This window comes from Uranotaenia lowii, chromosome 2 (assembly GCF_029784155.1).
Source record: "Uranotaenia lowii strain MFRU-FL chromosome 2, ASM2978415v1, whole genome shotgun sequence".
NCBI lineage: Eukaryota > Metazoa > Arthropoda > Insecta > Diptera > Culicidae > Uranotaenia > Uranotaenia lowii.
Genome location: NC_073692.1, coordinates 340326997 through 340351145, shown reverse-complemented (window position 1 = coordinate 340351145; position 24149 = coordinate 340326997). Strand labels below are relative to the sequence as shown.

The 24149-nt window shown below is 33.7% G+C and overlaps 1 protein-coding gene across 4 annotated transcripts in view; it reads right to left on the bottom strand.

Annotated features, from left to right (window-relative positions):
* Positions 1 to 728: 728 nt before the first annotated feature.
* Positions 729 to 24149, bottom strand: part of LOC129746847 (uncharacterized) — a 47042-nt gene continuing 23621 nt past the window's right edge. For 3 of the 4 annotated variants that reach the window (XM_055740745.1, XM_055740746.1, XM_055740747.1), the window contains exons 3-5: positions 10803 to 11076; positions 10270 to 10391; positions 888 to 1682 (exon numbers count right to left, since the gene is read on the bottom strand). In XM_055740745.1, coding sequence (XP_055596720.1) covers positions 1425 to 1682; positions 10270 to 10391; positions 10803 to 11076 — 654 coding nt within the window. In that variant the 3' untranslated portion in view covers positions 888 to 1424. Of the gene's footprint in view, positions 848 to 887; positions 1683 to 10269; positions 10392 to 10802; positions 11077 to 24149 lie in introns of those variants that run through there. The other variant, XM_055740748.1, reaches the window with a different exon arrangement.

The following is a 24149-nucleotide window of genomic DNA, read 5'->3' as shown; positions in this document are numbered from 1 at the left end:
AACAACGAAGTGACTCACAAATTGTAGCTGTTTTCTCTGATTAAACTAGCGTCCTTCTTAATTTGGTCATTATGTCCTTACCTCCTCTATAACGCATTTTCCCGATTTCTTTTCCAAATACCCTCCTCTTGAAAAATTTCGCTCCATTTTCTTGAAAAACTCTTGAGTTTTGCAAAAAAAAAAAAATACAAGAGAACCCTCTTCCCTCCTTCCTTTTTCCCCATTGAAAAGAAGAAGGGATACCAAACCATCATAAAAACATTCATCTTACCCAACTACACTCTCATGCCAAAATTGATTTCATTTGCATGATCAGTTGTCGAGTTATCCAAACTTGTTTCTTTTGTATTTAGATAAAATCCTATCTAAAAAAAATTATGAGTCCAATAAATTCCAAACTGAAAATGAATCCATCATTTTGAACCCAGATATCATAAATATTCTTTCTGATTTTTTTATATTTATTTAATCAATGAACTGAACGATTCAAAACGATTGCAATAAGTAATACGAAAAATAAATACATTAAAATGTAACACATGTTTGCATTTGAAATTAGGTTGATTTCAAAAAACTTCTTCAATTCCTGTGAAATTTTAGACGGTAAACTTATCAGAATCAAGTTGATAATAACTCGTTTCGAAATAATCGCCTCAACTTGATACATAAATCATCAACGATTTAGAGGAAGTCATCATTTCTATATCAAACAAAACACCATTGTTAGGAATTGCGCGAAATGCCCATCAATTGCAAGCATTTATTTTTCAATCATTTCAATGAAAGTTCCGCGTTTGGAAGAATTTTGATTCACTATTCTTAATCGGAATCGTGCGCGCTGTTCAGCCTGTATGAAAATGGATGAAAAAAAAACAATGTTGTTAGATGGAAACAGTCAATAAAAAGTGTGTAACATCGCAATTCGATGCGCATTCATCGGAATTCATGGGTAAACTGCAAGCGTTCAGTGAGGGAATGTAATTTATTGGGTGGGACGATCAAACACGAGTTGACCCTCCAAGAAATGCTTCGAATTTTGTGTTAGCTGTACCTTTTTGATTGATTGCTGTTAAAAAGAGTTCTATTTGCAAAAATCAATCTGACTGATTTTATGAGAAGTTATATCACCAAAATTATATAAATGAATACAAGCAGATGTTTTTCAAATACACACGAATTAGTAATGAGTTTAGGAAACGATACAGTACCAATCATGGACAATACAACAGCATGAGAAGAATAAATAAAATTTATTAACACTAGTTTCGCTTTGGTTAAAATTATTGTCTATCACAATGATATTTCAGGGTTCCGGGTGTGAAAATAAAGCTTCTAAAAGTACAAACACAAACGCTCACATAAATTTGCACAAACATTCACAAAACACAACACAATAATGGTATAACATTGCGGCGTTCAAACATTCAATTGTATCCCCGATAGCCGCTGACCAAGCTGGAACTGGTCAATCCAATCGGATTGGTTCCGGAATAGTAGCCGAAGCCGAGATTGCGGCTTCCATAGTAATTGCCACCGGTGTAGCCCAGATACGATTGAAGGCCTCCGTTACCTCCGAATCCGCCGTAGCCTCCGTAGCCCGGATAGCCTCCTCCATAACCTCCGAAGCCACCGCCGAGCGAGTTCGTTCCCGGGTAGTATTGACCCGGGTATCCTCCCTGTTGCTGTGGAAGAGAAAAAAAAAGTTTTCATGTGAAATTTATATATTTTCTAATAGGTAAGGGAGATAAGGGCAAAAAGAGCACCCGGGGCATAATTAGCACACAACTTTTCTACAAAAGTACGTATTTTCTTTAACAAATTTTCATGAGGATTTGTTTCGTATTACCTATGGTATTAATTTATCACCAAAAAAGAAATATCCTTATCATCTTTAAAGAAATATTTAGTATTAACCAGCTAGGATCTCAAGTGATGAAAATATTATAATTTTTGGGCACTATCAAATTAGCTTTTATGATCTTTAAATCATATTGATCTGAAATGTACGCACTGCACATGATTTACACATTGTTTCTCAATTTTCACCATCATCAATTTATGATTTTTCACTTTTATTAATTTTTAAACGCGTTTTTACTTAAATTTGTTGACCTGGGGCGAACAGAGCACTTTTAATCAGGGCAAGATGAGCGTTTTCTGCCGTATAATCTAGCAGCGAATTCATCTCGATTAAGTCAACTGAATAATAGAGCTACAGCTTGACTTGTTTCATTATGTTTCTGGTGTTTTGTTTGACGGATGATGCTACTAGCCGTATAATGTACCAATCAAAAAAATCAATCATGAATGGTATGTAAAAAAAATCCCTCGAATAGGAATCGAACTCTAGCCTACTGATTACCTCTTCTTCATCTAACCTATAAGATAAATCGTCAGAAGAAACAAGTCAAGGTGTAGCTCTATTATTCAATTGACTTCATCGTTTGAAATTCGTTGCTAGATTCCACGGCAGAAAACGCCCATCGTGCCCGATTAATGTTGCTTATACTGCCCCAGTGGGGTTCTTCATTATGCCCCTACAGTGACTGATTTTCAGCTTACGAAAAAAAAATTGAATTGCATTTTTAAACGATTTTATCTACCTTTTCAAGTGCAATCCAATTATTAATTAGACTTTTTTAGCGCTGAACACGAAACAACGATGTAACTCACATATTATAGCTGATTTCTATGGTTAAATAACAGTCTTCTTTATGGTGGCCATTATGCCCTTATCTCCCCTACTTCCAAATGAGGTCCTAAGCTACAAAAGGGTAAAGTGCAAAAAAGCTTCTTACGAGTAAACACGCTTTACAGTTTTCGTTTTTGCGATTTTTCATTTTTCGAAAAGTTGTTGTTTTCTTTTGGACAAAACTATATACAGATAAAACTTTAAAAAATCTGAAAATTGAACAACGTATTGTTTTATCCCCATAAGTCAGAGATGTTTAGTTCCAGTTCTTGAGAGACACTTGATAGTAGATTTTCAGACAGTATTCCGAAACATGTTTTTCGATTTTTCCGCAATGAATAACGTGGAAATGAGTAAATGTTACTGAATGTTATCCGAGAATAATATTTGAGTCACGTAACGAGGATTCCAAAAAGTAAACTGTCAATATGGCAATTTAGAATCAAAAGTATTTTTTGTTTGGGTTTCAGAAGGCGTCATTAAAAATTAGTTACGATGCAAAATCTTAGATCTCATATGTTTATTGAGGGTACCAAGAGGTTTCTTTAATTGATTGAATCGTAAGACAGACAACTTCCAATAGTTTTACATTGGCGCTATACAGCGTAAACATTAGAAAAAATGAGTTATGAAATTGTTCAACATCTTTAACTAAAATTAACACTTTGCATTTATACCGTTTGGCTCCGATCGCTCAAGAAGATACAATGAAAAGCTGATGTTGAATTGCTTTTGAAAACTTAAGTTTTTATTCTGAATATCAAAAGTATAACTGCATGCACAATAAAATGAGTCGATTTGGGGTCATTTTTTAATTTCTCAAACTCTCGGATTCAAATAGCTTCGTTTTCCATATTTTTTTGCAGAATTTTTAAGGAACGTTTGCATGAGTAAATTTGAACTTCTAGATTTGTATGGGAAAATTGAATATTTTGTACTGAAAAATCAACATCATTATTGTTTTTCTGTGGAACCCAGCCTGCTAATAGTGCTAATTTATAAATTCACTCAAGGAAATTTGTCCAAGACCATAACTTCGTATCTTTTTAGACAAAAAAAATTATTAGCTGTTCAACAGGGGTATGTCTTTTGACATTGATTAAAAATGAATTCAATTGACAAAACTGCTTGTGCCCTGCGAAGTTTTGCATGTAAAGTAGTCATGAATACCTCGTTAGGCACCCAGCAATGGGGTCAATTTAATTTATGATTTATCAATTTCAAAAGACATACCCCTGTTAAACAGCTAATAACTTTTTTGTCTATTAAGATACGAAGTTAAGGTGTTCAACAGTGTTGTTCAACGGGAAATTTCCTTTAATTCATAAATTGGTACAAAAACCTTCAACTGGCTCGGTTCCACAAGAGAAATAAAAATGATGTTGATATTTCAGTACAAGTTAATCAATTTCCCCATACAAACCTAAATGTTCAAATTTACTCATGTAAACGTTCCTAAAAAATTCTGCAAAAAATTATGGATGAGTTTTGCACCAAAACGGGCCTTTTAAGGACCCAGGGTTTTATCCCAGAGAAGATGTTCGATATAATGTTATCTTTTTTCAAAATATAGTTTTTTTTTAATTTAGCGTTTTGATTACTCATGTTAAAGCTATTTAACCATATTATAAAATATATTATCGCAAAAAAACTACTTCGCATAACCAATGATTTTTTGAATTATTTGATCTTGATAAACGCATTTCTTCAAATTTGTGAAAGCCTTAGCCATTAAAACCTAACATTTTGAATCTCATTGAATTCAAATCTTTTATTTTGAAATGGTCATAACTGTTTTCATGAAAGTCTAAGCTTCTTATAATGTTTCCAAAAAATGATAATTAAGAATAAACAAACAAATAATTGAAGAAAATCTACATTTCAAGCTAATTTGAATTTTCTGGATGATTTAGTACGCAAAAATTTCGTCTTCCATATAAAGTTCCATACAAAATTGAATCGTGTTGCTCTGATTTTGGAATCAACTAAATCATCTTAAATTTTACATTGACGTTTGGCGACCCAAAAGACATAAAAAAAACAAGTGTAAGCAAAAAGTCATTTTTTTTAAACATACACATAGGGATTTTTTTTTATTATCTGACAATTTGCGGCAGGGGTCATCAGATCCTTCCCAAGATTTAAAATTTAAAATTGGAATTTTTAACGTCTTTAAAACACATGTCATTGTTCAGATTTGAAACATTGTTATTCTTCAAGCTAGATTCGGTCAGATTTTTTTAAAATAAAATAAAAATGAAGGTTAGATTTTTGTTATCGACCAGGAAGATGTTTTTGGATAATAACTTTTGGCTTTTTATGGTTTAAGATTTTAATCAAACAACTTTTGAAATAACATCATTTTCCTCCATCATTGTTTGTTTTCTAGGCAAAAAGTAGTTTTTTGTCATTATTTCTTTCATTATTCTTAAAGGAGTTGTTGGCTCACTTTGGTGTTTTCGGATGAAAGTTTTTTAATTGGAAATCTGATATTATTAGGTCATTATTTGATTATTTTTTAATATTTCAATTGGAAATCTGATAAAGCTTCAATATGTTTTGATGTGATTTTATGATTTCCGTTGAAAATATACAGTTATATATTTTTAAAATATGGTTTCATTTTATTTACAAAAAAATCAAATCGAATCAAACTCGAAAAAAAAACCGGATAAGAAATCTGAAAAAATGTGCTTTTAAGTCGTAAAAATGAATTAATTTCTAAATTTTAGATCTTAACACCCCCGGCAAAAATCATCAGCTAATAAAAAAATTCCCACCTATATAATCCGATAGTTTTTTTAAAGCTCTCGTCTAGAATGCTCTGTATCTTGAAATTAACGTTTTCTTTTTAAAATACGAGAAATCGTTGAATCGAGTGAAAAAAAATTTTCAAATAAACATAGGGGAGAGTGGGGTATCGTGGGCCATGGGGAAATGTGGGCCACTTTTAATATCTCAGATGTGTGTTGAGATAAAAATCTCAAACCAACTGTCATCGTCGTCGCTTTGGGTGAGCATATAATCCTATATGATGTTGACAGAAATACGCATCATATGCTTCTTTTATTTATCAAGCTAAAAAAAGTTAGAAAAATTTACCTACATAATTAAAAAAACACCCGCTAACTTCATCGATGGGGAACCTAAAGAGCAAAACAAAAATATGCTCATACGCTGATGATCTTAGTTTTGTCATGATCTTTCACATGGAAAAGGAATTTTTGATGAAACATCAATAAGTCACACAAACGCAACCAATTTGCAAATCATAGCTTGTGGGGAATCGTGGGCCACACATCTTGAATCACCTATATTTTTATGTTTTTATACACATTCAGAACTTTAAATAATTGTAAAGTTTTCTTATTCCTAATGAAGAGTTATGAAAAATATTTTGTCCATCCTATGTAAGAAATTTTGCCAAAACGTTCGCGAGCCAGGTTTTGGAATCTATGCGATCATACACAGCTCTCTTTTTTATTTCATTATCTGAAATTGCTTTAAAATGACGAAATGAATTAGGAAATCACAGTTTTGGGTCAACTCATAAACTTTGCATGTTATTTGGTCAATTTGGATTTGGTGGCCCACGATTCCCCACCATTTTTTAAATTCCGAAAAATATTGCTTTTTTTCAAACAGTCCGAATTTGGGGAAAATAACTTATTAAAAATTTTAAAAAAATACCTTATGATACCTTGAAAATGTAGAAAACCATACCATTTTTTATTTTCATTTTATCTTTAATAGTTAAGAAGTTATGGAACAACGGAAAAAAGTGGCCCATGATTCCCCACTCTCCCATACATATGAGGCCGTTTGAGCCAAATGAGTATAAGCAAAAATTGTAGATATAAAGATATCCAACTCTTAACGTTTTTCCTAGAAATTCCAATTGACATTCTTTCTACAAACATCAGCACCACGTACTGACGGGAAAAAGTCAACATTTCTAACAACCTGTGTTTATTGATTGAAGTGTATAAAAAATGACGTTCAAATTAAGATGTACTCATATATGTTTTCAATCAATTTAAATTTTAAACTATGAAAAATGCTCAATCTGACGAAATCACATTAAATTGACGTTATCACATTAAATTCAACTCCCTTGGGCTTTTCCCTGCTCTTGGAAGAAAAACTGACTTAGTTTAATTAAGCTAACCACAATCAGATTAATCGATTGTGAAAAAACTTAATAAGCTAATATTGTAATGGAAACATAAACAAAAATAATAAGTTGTTATTTTCATTTTCGAAATAAAATCAAATGTAAAGCGCTATTGAAAGAAGGAACAGTCTTATACTTGGATGTCCAAGGGCAGAGACCTGTTATCTTCAATACGGTGGATTTCCTGGAAGGATCATCATTGAAAAATGGAAGTACACAGCTAAGTTTTCTTCAATTATCATTTTATTCATGAAAGTTAATATTCGACTCAAGCATTATCAGACTACGGTACAAAAACAATTTTTTCAGAGGATTAATGAGCAACTCTCACGTTGTTTCATTGGTCACAACGTTATGGTTAAGTTCCATATTGAGCGATTTGCAATTCAACTAGTTATGTATGTGATTTTAATTATGTCCCTGATTGAATACTTTTCCAAATGATTTTAGATTAAATAAAATAAGGTTTATGATAGTTTTTGAACGGAATGATTGCATATCAACGTGTACCTATATGTATTTAAAAAAATTAAAATCAGCCAAAACATAAATTTGGCTTGAACTTTCATCATAAGATCAGAATTAGTAATATTCTACAGTTTAAAAAAGGTTGAAATAAAAGAACTTTTCAAAAGTTTGTCATTAAAAAATTAAAAATAAGAAAAGTTGTATGTGAAAAAATAATAACTTATAGGATTCTATTTTTTTATTTCAATGTTAAAGGTTAATGTTAGAAAAAAAAATATCAATTGCATTCTAATTTTACCTTTGCAATTGTTTTTATCAGACTCTGTCTGATTGTCTTAGGGTAACTACTTTAACACTTGACATGATAGAACCATCGTACAATTATTTTGCATCTTTCAAGTTTCATAAGGAAAAATAGGAAAATTTGATTTTACAACTTAAATTCATTTTAACATCATTAAACTAGTCAAAAGTATATCCTGATCAAATCCATTTCGCCCATTACTCCAACCAATTTATTTGCAAGGATGCAGAGGTAACCTCGGTCTTAGAGCCCAACATCATTCTTTCATCCTTTCTGTCTTTTTAAATCCATCATTTGATTACTATATAGGACGTGGCCGACGCCGTTATTGATGTTCAAAGAGAGAGCATCAATTTTGAGCATTGTGAATTTGCTGACAAACCCAGACACCACTCTTTTGACTTTTGAACAAAATTGATGACCTCGGTCAATCACGGAATAGGAGCCATTGGCGATGTGGAACTTGTTCTACTGAGTCACGCCTGCGATCGTGAAATTCAGAATGTGTATTATTTAATGTTTTTAAGTTGATAATTTATCTCAACAAAGATTAAAAATAGTATATGAAGAATTTTATAATTTAAGAACATTTATCTATTTGAGAAACTTACAACCAAATCTCTTTCGCTAAAAAGCTTTTGGTGATTTGATTCGTAATTTATTTCATTATTAGCTTAGCAAATTTTGAGTGTTTGAGTAACAATCAGGCGGAGATTGAACATTATTGTCTAAAAATGAATCAATTTTGCACTTATACATACATCTTTGTCTCAATGGGCCTCATATGTTTGATTTTTTGACGACGGCCTACTCTTGTTTCAAAGTATCAAGAATTTGAGATTCCGAAGCTTATGAAATAGTAAAAAATTTAGAATTTCGACAGACTTTTAAGCAAATTTTCGACAAATGCTCTATGTCATGAGCTATCGATTTTTAATTGTTGTTTCTGGTGTTAAAACTGTTTTTCACACCATCAAAGGCATTATTCGCTTAACGTGTGAAAATGATGATCCTATTTTTGCACATTTGAACGACTTTCGTTTGAATTAAACCAAAAAAATCATAAATTCGTCCCAGATTTAATAAGTTAAATCATTAAATCAATGATTTTTTTAAGTGAAACGCGACAAACATTTGGGAACCTTATAGAGTAAATATACCCGACATTGCCACCTAAGACTGGTTGACATATTTCTTCAAAATTTCTGCCAATCATTTACGTACATCATAGATCACCATTTGAATATTTTACTGTCTAACTTACTCAGAGGTCAACATAATATGATTTCTGTTGAGAACTTTCACGAATGTGAGTTTAATGCAAGTAAAGTTCTCACTGCGGTGCTCTGAATCCTGGCTGCCGTACCAACTTTTGACCGTTCCGATTATCCTCTTGCTGGCCACCAGAAATGTGAAATATGTAGATCATTACCAACAATGCTCCATTGACAGTTCACAGAAACGATTGCTATTCTGAACATAAACTGAGCCTAAAGGTCGATGCGACGATGGAAAACTGGGCTTCATACCAGGCAACCAAAAGTCCAATATCCACTTAGACGTATGCCTCATTAGTTCGCATTTAGCTGAACAAAGGTTTCAAAGAGAATTGGTACCGGTTGTTTTCGGATGCGAGCATGAAAGTTCCAAATAGCATTCTGTAAACATGAAAGTTATCGAATTGTTCCATAGTCTTTTTGTGATATATTATTCACATTTTTACATCACTCGGTATAAAAGATAAAAATAGGGCCTCAAACAGCCTTCTATGAAAATAAAGCCACGAAATGTTCCTCAAATTCACTTTTTGTGTTAATTGCATCCGCCATTCCATGAATATGAAATATGAATAGGTTGGTCTGTTTTACCGGTTTTTGAATTCCTGTTTTTGGTATTTTTAATTGAGAAAACCGATGAAACCGGTATTTTTTCAAAATATATAAGATTCAGGAAAAGTTTTCTAATAATACCAGTAGTAATTACAGAAAATGCACAGAATTTAATCCGCAATAGATTCAGCAACATTTTCAACATTTTCAACATTGTCAACATTGTAACTAACAAAGATACCTCTGTGCCCTAAATTTTTACCTTTGTTAAAAATCTATCATCGTCCCCATGAAAATTATTATATTTATCATTATAACTTCACAGTGAGATTGCCGAAATCACATTAGTTTCATATGATTTTAGGCAAAATTTTGTATTCTACTTGTAACACAAAATTCAGATTTATGAAAGATCATACAGATTTAACAAAAGACTGCCCGATGGTCAGACATCGCCCAGTACATGGGCAACATCGAGCCCAAAACCGGTCGACAAAAAAGGGTATTTCCCGTAAAATGAATGATTATTCAACTTATTTTTTTTTTTCAAGTTTTAAGTGAGAAAATAGAAATCATAAATGGCAGGAGTCTTTATCTTTGGTATTATTATTAATTTCTAATGATGTAGAGTATCGACTGTGATTGGTTTATAAAATTTTAGCTTTTAATCTATCTTATGAAAAAAGTAACAAGTTAATAACCATTTAAAAAAAAATAGTAAACTTTAAATGATAATTCACTCAATTATTTTGAAAATTTTATTTCTGAAAAGAAACTAATAAATTTGTATATCTCAACTTACCGGATAATATCCACCCGCCTGTGGGAAATAACCTCCAGTAGGATATCCTCCTGCTCCCCCGTAAAAGCCCGGATAGCCGGCGTTGCCGTAGTAAGGCTTATTGAACAAACTGTGAGTGAAAACTGAAAGAAAAACATATGCTGGTCAATGTTGAAAGCAATTTTTCAAACTTGTTGGAGAATGTGACCAGTTTTCCATCATCATTGGCACAAAACTAACTGAAATTGCTTAGTTGTTCAGATGGCATTCGATTTTGGATGTTGAATTTTAATTTGGCTTGGGGAGAAGCTTTTGGAAGTGAAAATGGGGGAAAAAACTTTGATAAAGTTCATACAGAACCGACACTTTGACGAGAAACCATTTTCTGGCTGGGAAAAGAAATGAAAACGAAGCCGTAGAATAATTTTTCAATAAGTTTGAAAATTTGAACTGTGTCTTTTCAACCTGTTGTTTGAACCTTCACAAACATCTAGGGTTGGAAAATAAAACAAAACAATGCAGCTGCTGTTAAGACCAATTGAAATCGTACTCACGTCGTTCGTTGGTGGCACCCGTATAGTAGCTGCTCCTCAGAGACCGGCCACTCTCGGGTCGGCTTCCGGTTTCGGTTGGTGTTACCGATGCTGCTGCCCCGATGACCTCTGCTGGTTGGAACAATCGCACGTTTTGTTGACTTCCGGCCACTTCGTGGTCCCCCGTTGTTGCATCTCTTTGTTGCTGGTCAAGTTGCTCTTGATTTCGGTCTTGGGATGGCAGCGACTGGCATCGGATCACGTTCACGGCCAAAATTGAAACAAGCAGCAAAATCTGTAGATCGATACGTAGAAGACGATAGCAGAAGATTAGGAATTGATGGAAAAGCAATCTGAATAATCGAAGCTGTTAGCCTTTTCTGGGTTTATATGGTGGGATTGGAAAACGATAACTAAATCTCTATATCCCTGCAGCATTTCGGAAACAATGTATTGCTTCAAACGAATGCAAACGAGGCGTGATGTGAATTTGAAATTTTTCGTTTCTTGAGCTTATCTCATTGGAATCAAGTGGAGCTCCTTTGAATGTGTTCAACATACATATATGTTTGAAGATGTACTAGAAGTCTTAGATAAAGAAAAGTGATAAAAATGCACCAATTTTTGTTGCTTTTGATTTAAGAAAATCGAAAATGGTCTCGGAACAAAATTCTAAGTCTGATACAAATTCTGACACCACGATTTGATATACGATTTTATCGCACTCAAAAAAAATTTCACCGTGAAAATGACGAAACTGTGAATTTGGCGATATTTAAAACTTAGTCGAAAATGTAATTTTTATCGCCTTAAATGATTAATTGTAATTTCTGTTAAACTGAATGTGTTTTATGACAATCAATTTTCATCATTGGATGTATTTATCAAAATTTACTAAACACAAAGGATCGATTTCAGTTCAAATAATTCTTCTCTGTTGGAATCTCAAAATTTTTCTTGAAGAAAAAGCAAGTGTTTAGTGTTCAGCCATTTGATAGTGTACAGCCAGTTAAAGTAAATTATTTAATTTTTATGAAAGTTTAATAGTCGTTATCGCTTATATTGATTTCAATAAGATTTCATAGAAAAAATTTCATTAAATTATCTTCTTTAAAAAATTAATAACTCATTGATTCAAACTTCACGCCTTTGATTTATTAAAAAATAACCTTTTTGAAAAATATTTTGAAATTTGACAACTTAGACTTTTTAAGTTTGTTGCTCAAAATTTTCACTATGGTCAGATAATCCTTTCTATTTCATATTTTAAAGAAAAAAATTTTAGTCCCTTTTACACATTTCAAGACAAAGCTTACTATTTCATATTCATAAAAATATTATCTATTCAGACAACACTAAAGGCTGCCCAATCAGGATTGTCCATAATTCCCTCTTAAATGAATGATTTTTTTTAAATCAGATCAGACTAATCTATTGTCAAGAACCTTAAATTCACCCACATTTTTATAGATTCGATTTACCACCCAAGTATACTATTTTAAAGCAAACACAAATAACAACAGCTTGACGTTGGAATGATTATGTCGATTATTACAAACGTGTTTAAAATCGAAATTAAAATTTTAAACACTACATACCCAAAGTAAGCAGTTCAATGATATTTTCATATCATTGTATGCTTATATACCATAACACAGGGCCGTAGGAAGAAGTGCCTCATAGGAGGGGGGGTTTGGTGAAAAAAATTTTCTATAATATTTGTTCTTCAAAATATACAGACATGAAAAATAGATTGAAAAAAACCAATTCTTAGTCTATCTCATTATTCGGGTTTAAGTTCTTTTATATTAGGGTAACGGACTTATTTTGGACCAGATCACAAATTTTACACCACCTTGTTTAGCTCTCTTATAAAACAAATAATTTTAAATTTTTTTAGCAAATATTTTTGAAGCCTGGTTACTTTAGATTTTAGATAAATTAGGATTTTTCAAAGAAAATAGTTTTAAAAATGAGTTCACCTGTTTAGTTTCGGGAAATTTTGAATTTTTAATTCTGAATTTTAATTCTGCATTTTTAACCTGAATAAAATTTTTGAAATTCTCAATTGAAATTGATTTCAAAATCAAAACTTCAAACAAAAATTGCCAATTATTATGAAAAAAAAACAGGCAGAATCCTTAGCCAAAAATTTCTTTATAAAATTTTGAAGCATTGATTTACAATATGATGTTTTTCTTCAAATATTTATTTGTAGTTCAACAAGTGAATCTAAATGAAAATTCCGATTGATGAAACTCTGATATTTTCAATTATGGATCTTTTTAAAGTTTGAATTCTGCATAAAAATCAAGAGTAAAAAAATTTCGATTCCAAATCATAAAAAAGGTTTGTTAATTTCGAATCAGGGTTTTGTCCCAATGATAAACCGAATTGAAAATCTAGAATAATGAATTGGATACAGATTCTAAAATTCTGTGACGACAAAAAAATTATATTTACCAAAAAATTGAACATCGAACATGATATTTTTCCACACTTAGTCGGACAGGGCAAATCCGGGCTCTTGGCTATTTTATCTAAAAACCGTGCAAAATTCGGGCATTTGATTTCAAAGTTTACAACCCCAAATCTGAGCAATATCCAGGCATATTTAGGAATTCTTCGATTAAAATCAAGAAGCAAAAATCTCGAATAGTTGTTTTTTTTATCATCGAAACACATCAGCCAGTCTATAAACAAGTTAAATAAGTTGTTCACAAAATTCATTAACCAACTTTTTTTGTGAATACACTAGACAATCTCATCATCTACTACAAAGTAATTCTTCAACTAGCCTAGGACAACAAACAATTTCTTTTATCGGACCAACAAAGTACAATAATCTTCAAGAAGGATTGGAGACAAAAAATAACTGAAATATTTTCAAGACCAGACTGATGCAATACTTTAAGAACCTATTAAACCATTGAACCATTGAACAGATCACCAAACTAGCTTTTTTTTATTTGTTTAGTTTAATTGATTTTAACTTGTATGTTTTTAGTTTAGTATAATTTTCTTTATTTTAACTTAGTTTAGTATAATTAATATTTTTTTAAATGTTTTAACTTGTTTTATACTTTAATCAACTTTGATTGAGAAGTGGATCTCTTAATATGAACACTTATTCCATTGAGATTCACTTTTTTAGCTTACATTCATTTTTATATTATTAGGTACATTCTTCCGCTCTAAAATTAAATGATTTGTGTTCTCAGCATGCTTACCTTTTTTGAAATTTGCTCGCTTTTTTTTATTTCTTTGAATTGTTTGCTGCAAGACATGCTGAGAACTCAAGGAATATTTAAAGAAGGTCGTGCCAAGGCAGCCCTGCTCTAGTATTGGTACAGGCTGAGACGTCACAATCACGAAAAATCGGTTAATTTTCTAGGACACTTTTCTTTACCGATGATAATTCGAAAAATCTGCTAGATATTTTCCACTTTGAAAACATGTTATTGTAGAAGAATTCTTGCTCTTCAAGAAGGGTGCCAAAAAAGATGCATTTCCGAATAAATTTTCTTTAAAAAAGACCATCGAGGTTCGAAAAAAATGTAGATTTTCACCACTGAAATTTGCAAAACTTTAAAATTAGTTCGAAGTCTTCCATGAAAATGTTCAAATCAGTGCAGTTCAAACTCCTCATTGCAATGAATTGACCAAAACACAATTTTTCATACAAAACCACGAACTTTTATTGGCATTTTTGTAAACTGAGTTAACAATCATGAATTGATGTTAATTGTTCTACACAAGAATTGTATATGTTAAACCGGTTGGATTAAAATCATAACAATCAGTTGAACACTCAATATCTACCAGCTAGACCTTTTCGAAGCTGATATTTTCTTCATTTTTTGCACGTTTTAGCTTCAAGGCGACATTGCATTCATTAATAAATTAAGAAGAAAAAAAACATAATGCAATCTCCAAAGGACGAAACAACTTCAGAACAAAGTGAAATAGAGGCCTTACAACCAAATCAAAATGAAATTGGAACTCGATTTCGTTCTAAAACGTGTTTTTCTTTGAAATTCCTACCATTCTCACATAATTTTCGATACAATCGTTTTTGTGACGTCACCAATAAAAATTCAATATGGCTCTCGACACAGTACAGAACATTCTTAAGATAAATAATTATCCTCAACAACTTGTTGCAAAAATTATAAAAGAACGAACCTACAAAATGTACAACAGTCTGAGTGAAACAAAAAATGAGCAACCAAAAAACTTTATTACAATTCCGTATTGTGCAGGTCTAGGTGAGAAATAAGCCAGATATTTTAAGCAATACGATATTAATGTAGTCTTACAATCTTCAAAACAAATTTAAAAAGACAATTTTTACAAAAACTAAAGATAAAATACCAAAAGATAAAACAGCAAATGTGGTTTATAACATAAAATGTGAAGGATGTGAAAAATCCTACATTGGAGAAACAAGTCAATTCTTACAAAAAAGATACGAACAACATAAAAATGATGTTAAAACCAAAAAAATAGGAGGGGCCGGACTTGCACAACATAGTATCGAGTACGGTCATGTTTTGATTTAAAATACCAAAATTTTGGAAAAAGTTTCGAAGTACAACACCAAATTCTGTGCAGAAATGTTCACATTTAAATTAGGGGCGACAACGACAAACAGAAAGATTCCATTAATTTCAAATCAGCATACAACTCCATTTTACCAAAAATCAAGACACTGACAGATCAATGTAAATATAACATCAAAAACAAACAACAGACAGCGAATAACAGTAGGTACGACGATCCCTAGATAAAGTAAGATAATTAGCTCTTGTAAAATGGAAAATTATGCAATAAATGGGCTTGTGATATAGCTCAGTTGGCAAGTCTGTTGTCTCCTGAGCCGATGTCCGTGAGTTCGAGCCCAAGAGTAAACATCGAACACAGTGGTACCGGATAAGTTTTTCAATAACGATCCGCCAACTGTAACGTTGATAAAGTCGCGAGTGCCATAAAGATGGTAAAACGACTATAATCGAAACAAAAATATACAATAAATAAATTTAATTTTAAGGTCCGGAGCGAAACGCCAAAAGTAGCTCGAAACGTTTGGACCAACTGGCAAGTATTTTCGTTTTCATTTTCGCCGAAAAAAGTCGATGAAAACAACAAACAATTCATCGCGGCAATTAACCAGTTAATCAACATGTAGACGTTACGTTAGAAGGTAGTATAACTAGAAATTTCACCAATTTTCAACAATCCGTTTAAAAATATCACCAAATGAAAGTGTTGCTTTTTTTTTAAATACAGTGCTTTTAACGGTTGTTCCAAATTCTGAACCTCAAACCGTGCGGGCTGAATGCGCCTGGGCAAAATTTCTGTTTTTCTGCCAATATTTCCGTATAATTCCACTGAACATGTTAGAAACTGATAACTGTCATACGACAAAGCTGAAGTTTTATTTAAATCTATGTCTTTTATAATTTAATGGAATAAAACTAAAGTAAGGGTTGTTACATTATGGAGAAAGTTTATCCATAAGAAAAACTTTATCAAATCTGTTTTGGGATCATCAATTCTCTTCAAAGATGTTAATAAGAGCTTATATACGAAGTTTTAACGATAAAAATCATATATTTATTTTACATAGGTTAAAAAACTTGTTTTTTTTTGGATACAGGCATTTACAAACATTATGGAGGCATACAAAAACACTTTCTTATTGCAATTTTTAATCATTATGAATCCTTCATTGAAGCCTGAATTTGTGTAACTTTTAAAGTTCATTTGAATAAAAAAAAAAACATTGTTTTGAACTTCATGTTTTGAACTTCTTTACATATAATTTTTAAAACTCAATCAATATATTACATCATATGGTATCAATAACTTGCATGCATTTTTAATTTTTTTTTGAGTTGTGAATTCATAAAGTTCTTTCTTACCTTATGTCAAAGATACCGTCACTTCAAGATAAAGAAGGGGGCTTTGCCGCGAACATTAATTCTTTTATACGGACTTTCGATGTTCGCAACGCCACCTTAAGAGTTCGGGCAACAAGATTCATACATCTAGCCATGGTAACCAATGTGTGTCTTGGAAAAACAAATCTGCTTTAAAAGTATATCTGTTGGAAGTGAGTAATTCAGAGCCATCTACAATGCTTTAAATGGTAAAAATATATTTTGGTTGACCTTTTGGGCGAATTATCAATCATATATTGCCATTCGAAAATAAATTGATTTGAACTTGAATTAAACCGAAACTCTGCTTTTCTAATTTTACTCTGTTCGAGAAGAAAACCATCTATTAAATGCTCAATTGGGAATCTTTTTGTTCATAAAATCAAGTATGTTGAAATAGATACCAACAGTGCGAATACGAACAACGGTTGCTTTGATAATTTTGTATGTTATTTGACGTTGAAGTTGTTGAATACTCAAACCATTGACCCCCATGGAGGGTGTACAAGCTATTTTAGTCGCCTGTTATGATACCCCTTCTCAGAAGAGAGTAGCACTGAGCATATAGAAGAATTTTTGATAAGTTACATGGGTCTGCTTATGTTCAAAGCATAACACCATTAAAATGAATTGTTTGAAAAACGAAGCGACTGATGATCAAGCAAGCCTTGGAATAGTTAGTCAATAAGTTGAAGAGAAAATAAAATTATCGGTATCGGAACCGGTCACCTGATAGCATACGACGAAGCTGGAGCGATTCAAGAAATGGTCCTGTCCTGTCCTTTGGGATTTGGAATCTAACCAGATTTCAGTCGGAAAACTCATCACGAAAGGGGCGGAAGTTTTTTTCACGAAGCAACGAGGCTGCGTTATCCAAAGCGGCGGATGTGTATCAGCTGTAGCAGACAAGATTGGCGGTTTGTTTCTTCTAAAGACCCGGAAGGAAAATTCCCATCAAGCGTTCCTGCATCCGAAAAACTGTATCCACAGTTGGCATCAAATGTTGGGTGACAGTGATTGTGAAGCAGACCAACGAACAGTGCGTGAAGGTTTGGCAACAGGCATTTCCATTAGCAAGTGTGACATCAAGAAGACGTGCGAGTGATGTGTGGAATGTAAAATGGCACGCTTGCCATTTCCACGCTGTTTGATTCAAAATGCCAAGATGGATTACCGATTCTAGGCGGAAGCAATCAACACCGCCACGTATCTGCAGAACATTCTACCATCAAGAATCCTGGAGAAGACGCCGTTCGAATTATGGTTTGGGAAGGTGCCGAGCTATGCAGACTAATCTTTTTGGTTGCACTGCTTACGTTAAAGTTCCATCGCCGCAGCGGAGGAAGCTTGATCCGAAAGCCATCAAGCTCACAGTCATCGGCTACTCAAGTGAACACAAGGCGTTCAAGTTTGTCGATCCAAGTACTGACGAAGTTGTGATTAGCCATGACGTCCGATTCATCGTGATAGAAAAAGATGACTTAGCTGAGACGAAAACTGTGGAATACGAGTCGATTCTGGTTCCTGCCAACGAAGAGTGAGAACCCGTGAACGAGAATGTTTTGTGCGAAGACGATGCATTTTCCGACGATGGAGACTGAGAATCGGACACCAGCGCTTACGATACCACGCATGAAATCGAGAGTGATGCAGAACGAACACCGCTGAAACGGTCAACCCGTAGTACCAAAGGTAAAGTTCCAGTTCGTGTTCCCGAAACCATCGGTTTGGCAAGGAAGATTTGTACCAAACCGAGATCGCACAAGAAAGCCATCAATTGTGAAGAATTCGTATTTTGGAAAGCCGCCATGAACGAAGAGATGCAGTGCAGGTGAAGCATGCAGATGTAAAGTCCGCTATCTGAACGGAGAGCTCAAAGATACGGTCTATATGCGGCAGCCGAAAATATCTCGCACAAATGGTATTTATTTATTTACTAATCTAGGTTGGGCACCACTCCAAACCAGGTACCGTCCTTACCTTATCGATCTACATTATCGATCTCTAAATATTTAAGAGCTTCGTTATTCTAGCGATTGCCATCACTGCTTGTCTCTCATACAAATCTCTCATAGTGAGAGAGCAGAGAGGGCACATGAATACTACGATGACACAGTACAGAATCATTAACTCGAACAATTTTAAGAGATGTTAATAAACCTTTAAACACTACAAAGTTTTAACACAATGAGATGATTTGCTGAATGTCCCTCTTCTTCAACTTTAAACAAGTGGCTATGATACAAAATTGATATGGAATTAGACACAACTTGATGAACTTAAGGGTAACTCTTTTGGAATACTTATTTAATACTTATATGTATGTGTTGACTTCAAGAAATGATTAGTCTTTCCAATTTTAAATGATTTCCTATGCGAAATCTATATGCAACCGTACATACTCCTATCTCCAAATAGAGGGTTCTCACCATACAGACAGTGTATGATAGCCGAACTAAACCAACGATATTTAGCAATCACTAGCACAACTGACCTTCGCAGGATCTAGCCAGCAATCAAGTCAACTGTAGTCTGGATATGTACCTCACTCGGATTTAGACCCGAGACTCCCTAGGTATAAAAATGGAGGCGTTTTCTTTGTAACACTATCACGTATGAATGGTCGGTCGAGATTAAGTGAAATTTGGTATCCGAGGGTTTTTCGGGCCAGATATGGTTTGTATAATAGTTTCAAGAATCTCACTTTTTATGGAAGAGGGGATTCTATACAAAATCAACTAGAAACGGGACAAAACTCGAACAACTTGAAGACGATTTTCATGAAAACTGATTCACGAGCACAAAGCGAGCACTGTAAACATTTTCCAACGATTTTTAAGTAACGGGTAAAACGAAGTTTACCGGGTCAGCTAGTTATTAATAATTATCAATTTGACAGATCTCGTATACATAATAGTAACATGAAACATCACCCTTCCTATTTTAAAATCATGTATCCAACCCAATAGAAATAAAATTTAAAATACCATGCTACCAAAATTTCAATCACATTTATCATAAAAAAGTAAATAGTTGCGTATAAAAACCTATCCCATACCCCAACAGACATATTCAATTCAATTCAATATTCGAAATCAATTCAATGTAAAATCAATCCAAACAATTTTAAAATATTCTCAGAAACTTGAAATCGGATGGAAGTCGAATCATAAGTTTAGCAGATTCACAAAACCACGTACCTATACCTACAAAGCTAACGAGAGGAAGCAAGCATCACATCCAGTGTTTCGAGGAAAATTGCTCAATCATCATCTTTCCGATTCGTCTGTAACTGATTGGAACCGATAAAAGTTGCTCCAGTAGTCATCGTCGTTGTTTGACGAAACTCTTTCCTTGTTTGCTTACTTGCTTGCTTGCCTGGCTTCAAAGGTGTCGATGAGCAAAGCTAGAAGTAAGTTCGCAAAAAATTGTGTTTGCAAAAGTTTGCTGACTGCCTGGGGTGTAACTTTTTCCAAAACCTTTCTCTTCTGGGAGCTGTAGTACGGCGATTAATGGCACCTCAGTAAATCAGATGGAATCAGACGAATGAATGGACCAACCAAGAAGTGGAAAGACTCACTTTGCCGTCAAATGGCATCTCAAAAGGCTGTTCCGGTGAATTATGAGGGGAAAGTAAAGTTGCTGTTATCTCGCGGTAGATCTGCCGGCTGCGAAATGATCTAAGTGGTGTTGAGTAATCGATTTTTTATTAGTTAGGAAAAGTTCGGCTGGAAGAATTGGAAAGCGATGGTGAATTTAGGAGCGTTTTAGCTTTTGAACTGTAAGATTTGAGACAGTTAATCGTTTTTTGTTTTTGTCAAGACTAACTGAAAATTAAATTTTGAAATTGATACTCCTAAAATCATAACTGAACTGAGTTCATTAGATCGTTTTCAAGTTCAGAAGTATTGATTTTCTACAAAACTGGCTGATACTCGAGACGATAAAACATGTGATTAAAAAATGTCCACATAAACGAAATAATTCGAGTGGATTAATTTAATTGGCCTATTATCATAACTAAGAGCATTCACCCGAAAATATTTAAAAACATTGAAACGGTATTTTAACATGATTCAGGAATTCAAGTTTTCGTAGTTCTCAATATCGCTTAAATATCACTCTTAGTAAACATCGAGCTAAACATCCGTCTGTTTGTTATTTTTTTAATCCCTTTTCCTTCCCAAGTTCAAGAATAACTTCAACCACTAAGTCATTTGGAAACCCATCACAGGTGAACCGCAAGTTCCCAGTTTCAATTTTTCTTCTCTCATTTATTTTTATATGTCCAATTGAAATCGAAAAAATGCCACCGAGCTCATTTAAGGGGAAAAGATCACAACCCAGAATGGGAAAATTAACTTTTATCCTCATTTCCATGGAATTTCTATCCAAATACTACAAAAAAGAATATTTAACACTGTTGCAATTTTCACGAGTCTCCCGCAATTCCGATTCTACTCCGACGAGAAAACGCATTTATATTGAACTTAATTGTAACAAGTAGGTATGATAATTTATCGTTTTCAAGGGAAGCGGTTGGATTTTTCAAATGGAATCGCAATTGCAATTTAACAAAAATGGAATCAATCATCGCTGGAATGATTGGCCGCCCCAGCCGGGACAATAACGTGGTTTCCTTCCTTGGAAAAATAACAATCGAAGGAATAACGTTTTCAATTTCCTGGTTCCACGTCCACTCTATTTGTACAACTGGACACAGGAACAGGAAATGTATTTTCGTAGGATCGATATCTGCTTATTATTTTAGATTACATTGAGCGTTTTACAAGAGAGAAGATGTCCGAAAATTTTCTGAAACTGTATGTTTTGATTGGCACTTCTGGAATCCTTGTGGATTGAAATTTATGCCCGAAAATTACCAACAGAAACCTTACAGAACCACAAAGTAAAGATATGTATTACAAATTTTAATATCAGTTATCAATACAACCAATGAAGAAATTTTAAACAAATTTCCAATTACCGTACGACCGTTAAAAATGCAAAAATTTCGAGCAGTCAAATTGCGGATGATCTTGACGGTTTTGACGATTTTTGACGGTTTGGATGTACAATAGAGTCACCCAAATGTCGGGTCATTTTTAGTCCAGATCGAATCACGGGAAGAGGCGGCTTAACGAGCCTAAAGTTTGTATGGGATTTTAAGACATTTTGCTCGGGAGGAACATGAAAATCCAGTTTTTCATCAATCACTTTGGTTCCTTTCGGCCGATTTCTTTGCAAAACTTTTTTTGAAGCCTAAACTATGAACAAATTTTCATCCGAAGACGGCATTTCGATTCGAGTTAAGATGAAAAAGTTATTAAAGTCTGCTTCATTTAATATTGGAACACAAACAATTGCGTGTAGTTCAGTCATTTATTAACGAATTCATAATTTGTTTTTCATACAAATGCGTACCATTCCATAACCGTTTTGCTGTAATGGCAGCTTGCGAGGTCCGGCCAAAACATTACTGGACGGTCGTGGGCACGAATAAACGGCAGAATCCGTTTCTGTAGGCACTCTTTTTTGTAGACTTCTGATGTCATTGTCTTGTCAGTGAGAAAGACTTTGGTTTTCTGTCCACAACTGCATATCCCCTGCCAAATCATGTACTTGCGGGCGAATTTATCCGCAAACACGAACTTAAATTTTGCAGGTACATCCCCCCGAGCCGTCGCCAAATAAAATTTTTGACCTGGGATTTGCCCAAAGTCCGCCTTCACGTAGGTCTCATCGTCCATCAGAATACATCCGTCGAACTTGGTCAGCACTTGGTCGTACAGCTTTCGAGCACGGATTCTGGCCACATTGTTCTGCTTCAGCGTCCGATTTGGCTGTTTGCTGGCTCGGAATGACCTTATTCCTTCCCGGAGACGAATTCGTCGCACCGTACTGTGAGCGGCCTGGAACTTATTGGCCAAATCGCGGTCTGAAAGATTGGGATTCCTCTTGACGGCCTTGATGACTTTCCCACGCAGTTTCCGGTCGACAGTTCCACTCCGACGCTTTGAATGCGGCTTCCGAGCCGTCGTCAATGTTTCCTTGTACTGCTTGATAACACGCCATACGGTATTTCTGGGCATTTTAAGCTGTTTAGCTAGCTTCGATGCCGACAACAATGGATTTTCAAGAAAACTGTGCACAATTTGATCTCTCCGTTCGGCTTCCATGGCGGTTGTTTACAAACTGCTATCGTTTGGTGTTATGACATAAATACATGGTGAAAGGTAATGAATTTCCCGACACGTGGGTGAAAAAAGTTTCCAAATCCGTCCACTAGGAGCGCCACAATGAGCAAAAGAATTTGTTCCAATATTAAATGAAGCAGACTTTAGCAGTTTTCTTCTTATTCACTTTTATCCATTTATTCCATTTATTCCATTCAAAACGAATTTTGACAATATGTTTGCAATTCTTTTTAACCAAATCAACATTTAGATTTTTTTTAAAAACAAACGTCAAATCGTTCTGAGGATTTCAACAAATTTGTAAAATGAAATAATTATATCTCTGATATCAGAATATCATAACTAAACATTATTCTTCGATCAAAAGGATCATAAACAAACTCTGAATCAGTTATTGTTTTTCGTGTAGGTTTTTGGTTTCATCAGTTATCAATGATTGATTTCAAAATAAGAAATGATCCCGAGCAGACTTTGATGCCCAAAACGATAGCAAACTGAGATCAAAATGAGCTATCAAGAGCAAAATGAGAGCAGCATTTGCTGTTGACTATTGTGTGATAGCTAAATTAGGCATCATTAGGGCGTCAGATATTTTTATTTAATGGCATGCTGAGACCAAAATTAGCAGTCAACAGCAAAATGAGAGCAACATTTGCTGTTGACTTTCTGTGAAAGCAACATTAGGCATTATTAAGGCGTCAATAGTTTGAATTGAATAGCATGCTGAAACCACAATAAGCTATCAACAGCAAGCTGTAATCACAATCTTATGTAGATTTTTATCGAAAAATTTAGTAAATTATTTTGTAGACTGTAATGTAGAATTTAATCTGAGAACAAATTCAAGTATCAGTGAGGTAGCCTCAATTTTATCAAATTTAAAGCAGGGAACAAAATTACAGCATGTTTTGGTAAAAAATATTAAACCAATAGCAAAACTGGAATATTTGTTTTTGAAAAATATGAGTTTCGTCAAACGTTTTTTAACCAATAAATTATCAAGAATCTGAATAGATATTGTATTTATTTTCATATTCCAAAAAAACAAATTCTTAACTTCAGAACGTTTATTTTTCTTTTGTACAGGATTTTCATCCTCTATGATGAATGATGATTCATCCCTACTTATCTTCAGAACAAACGTGTCTTAACCCTCTAAAACCCAACTGCGTTTAAGACAAGATTTCAAAATGGCATAAAAGCGAAAAAAAGTTGATATTTTTACAATT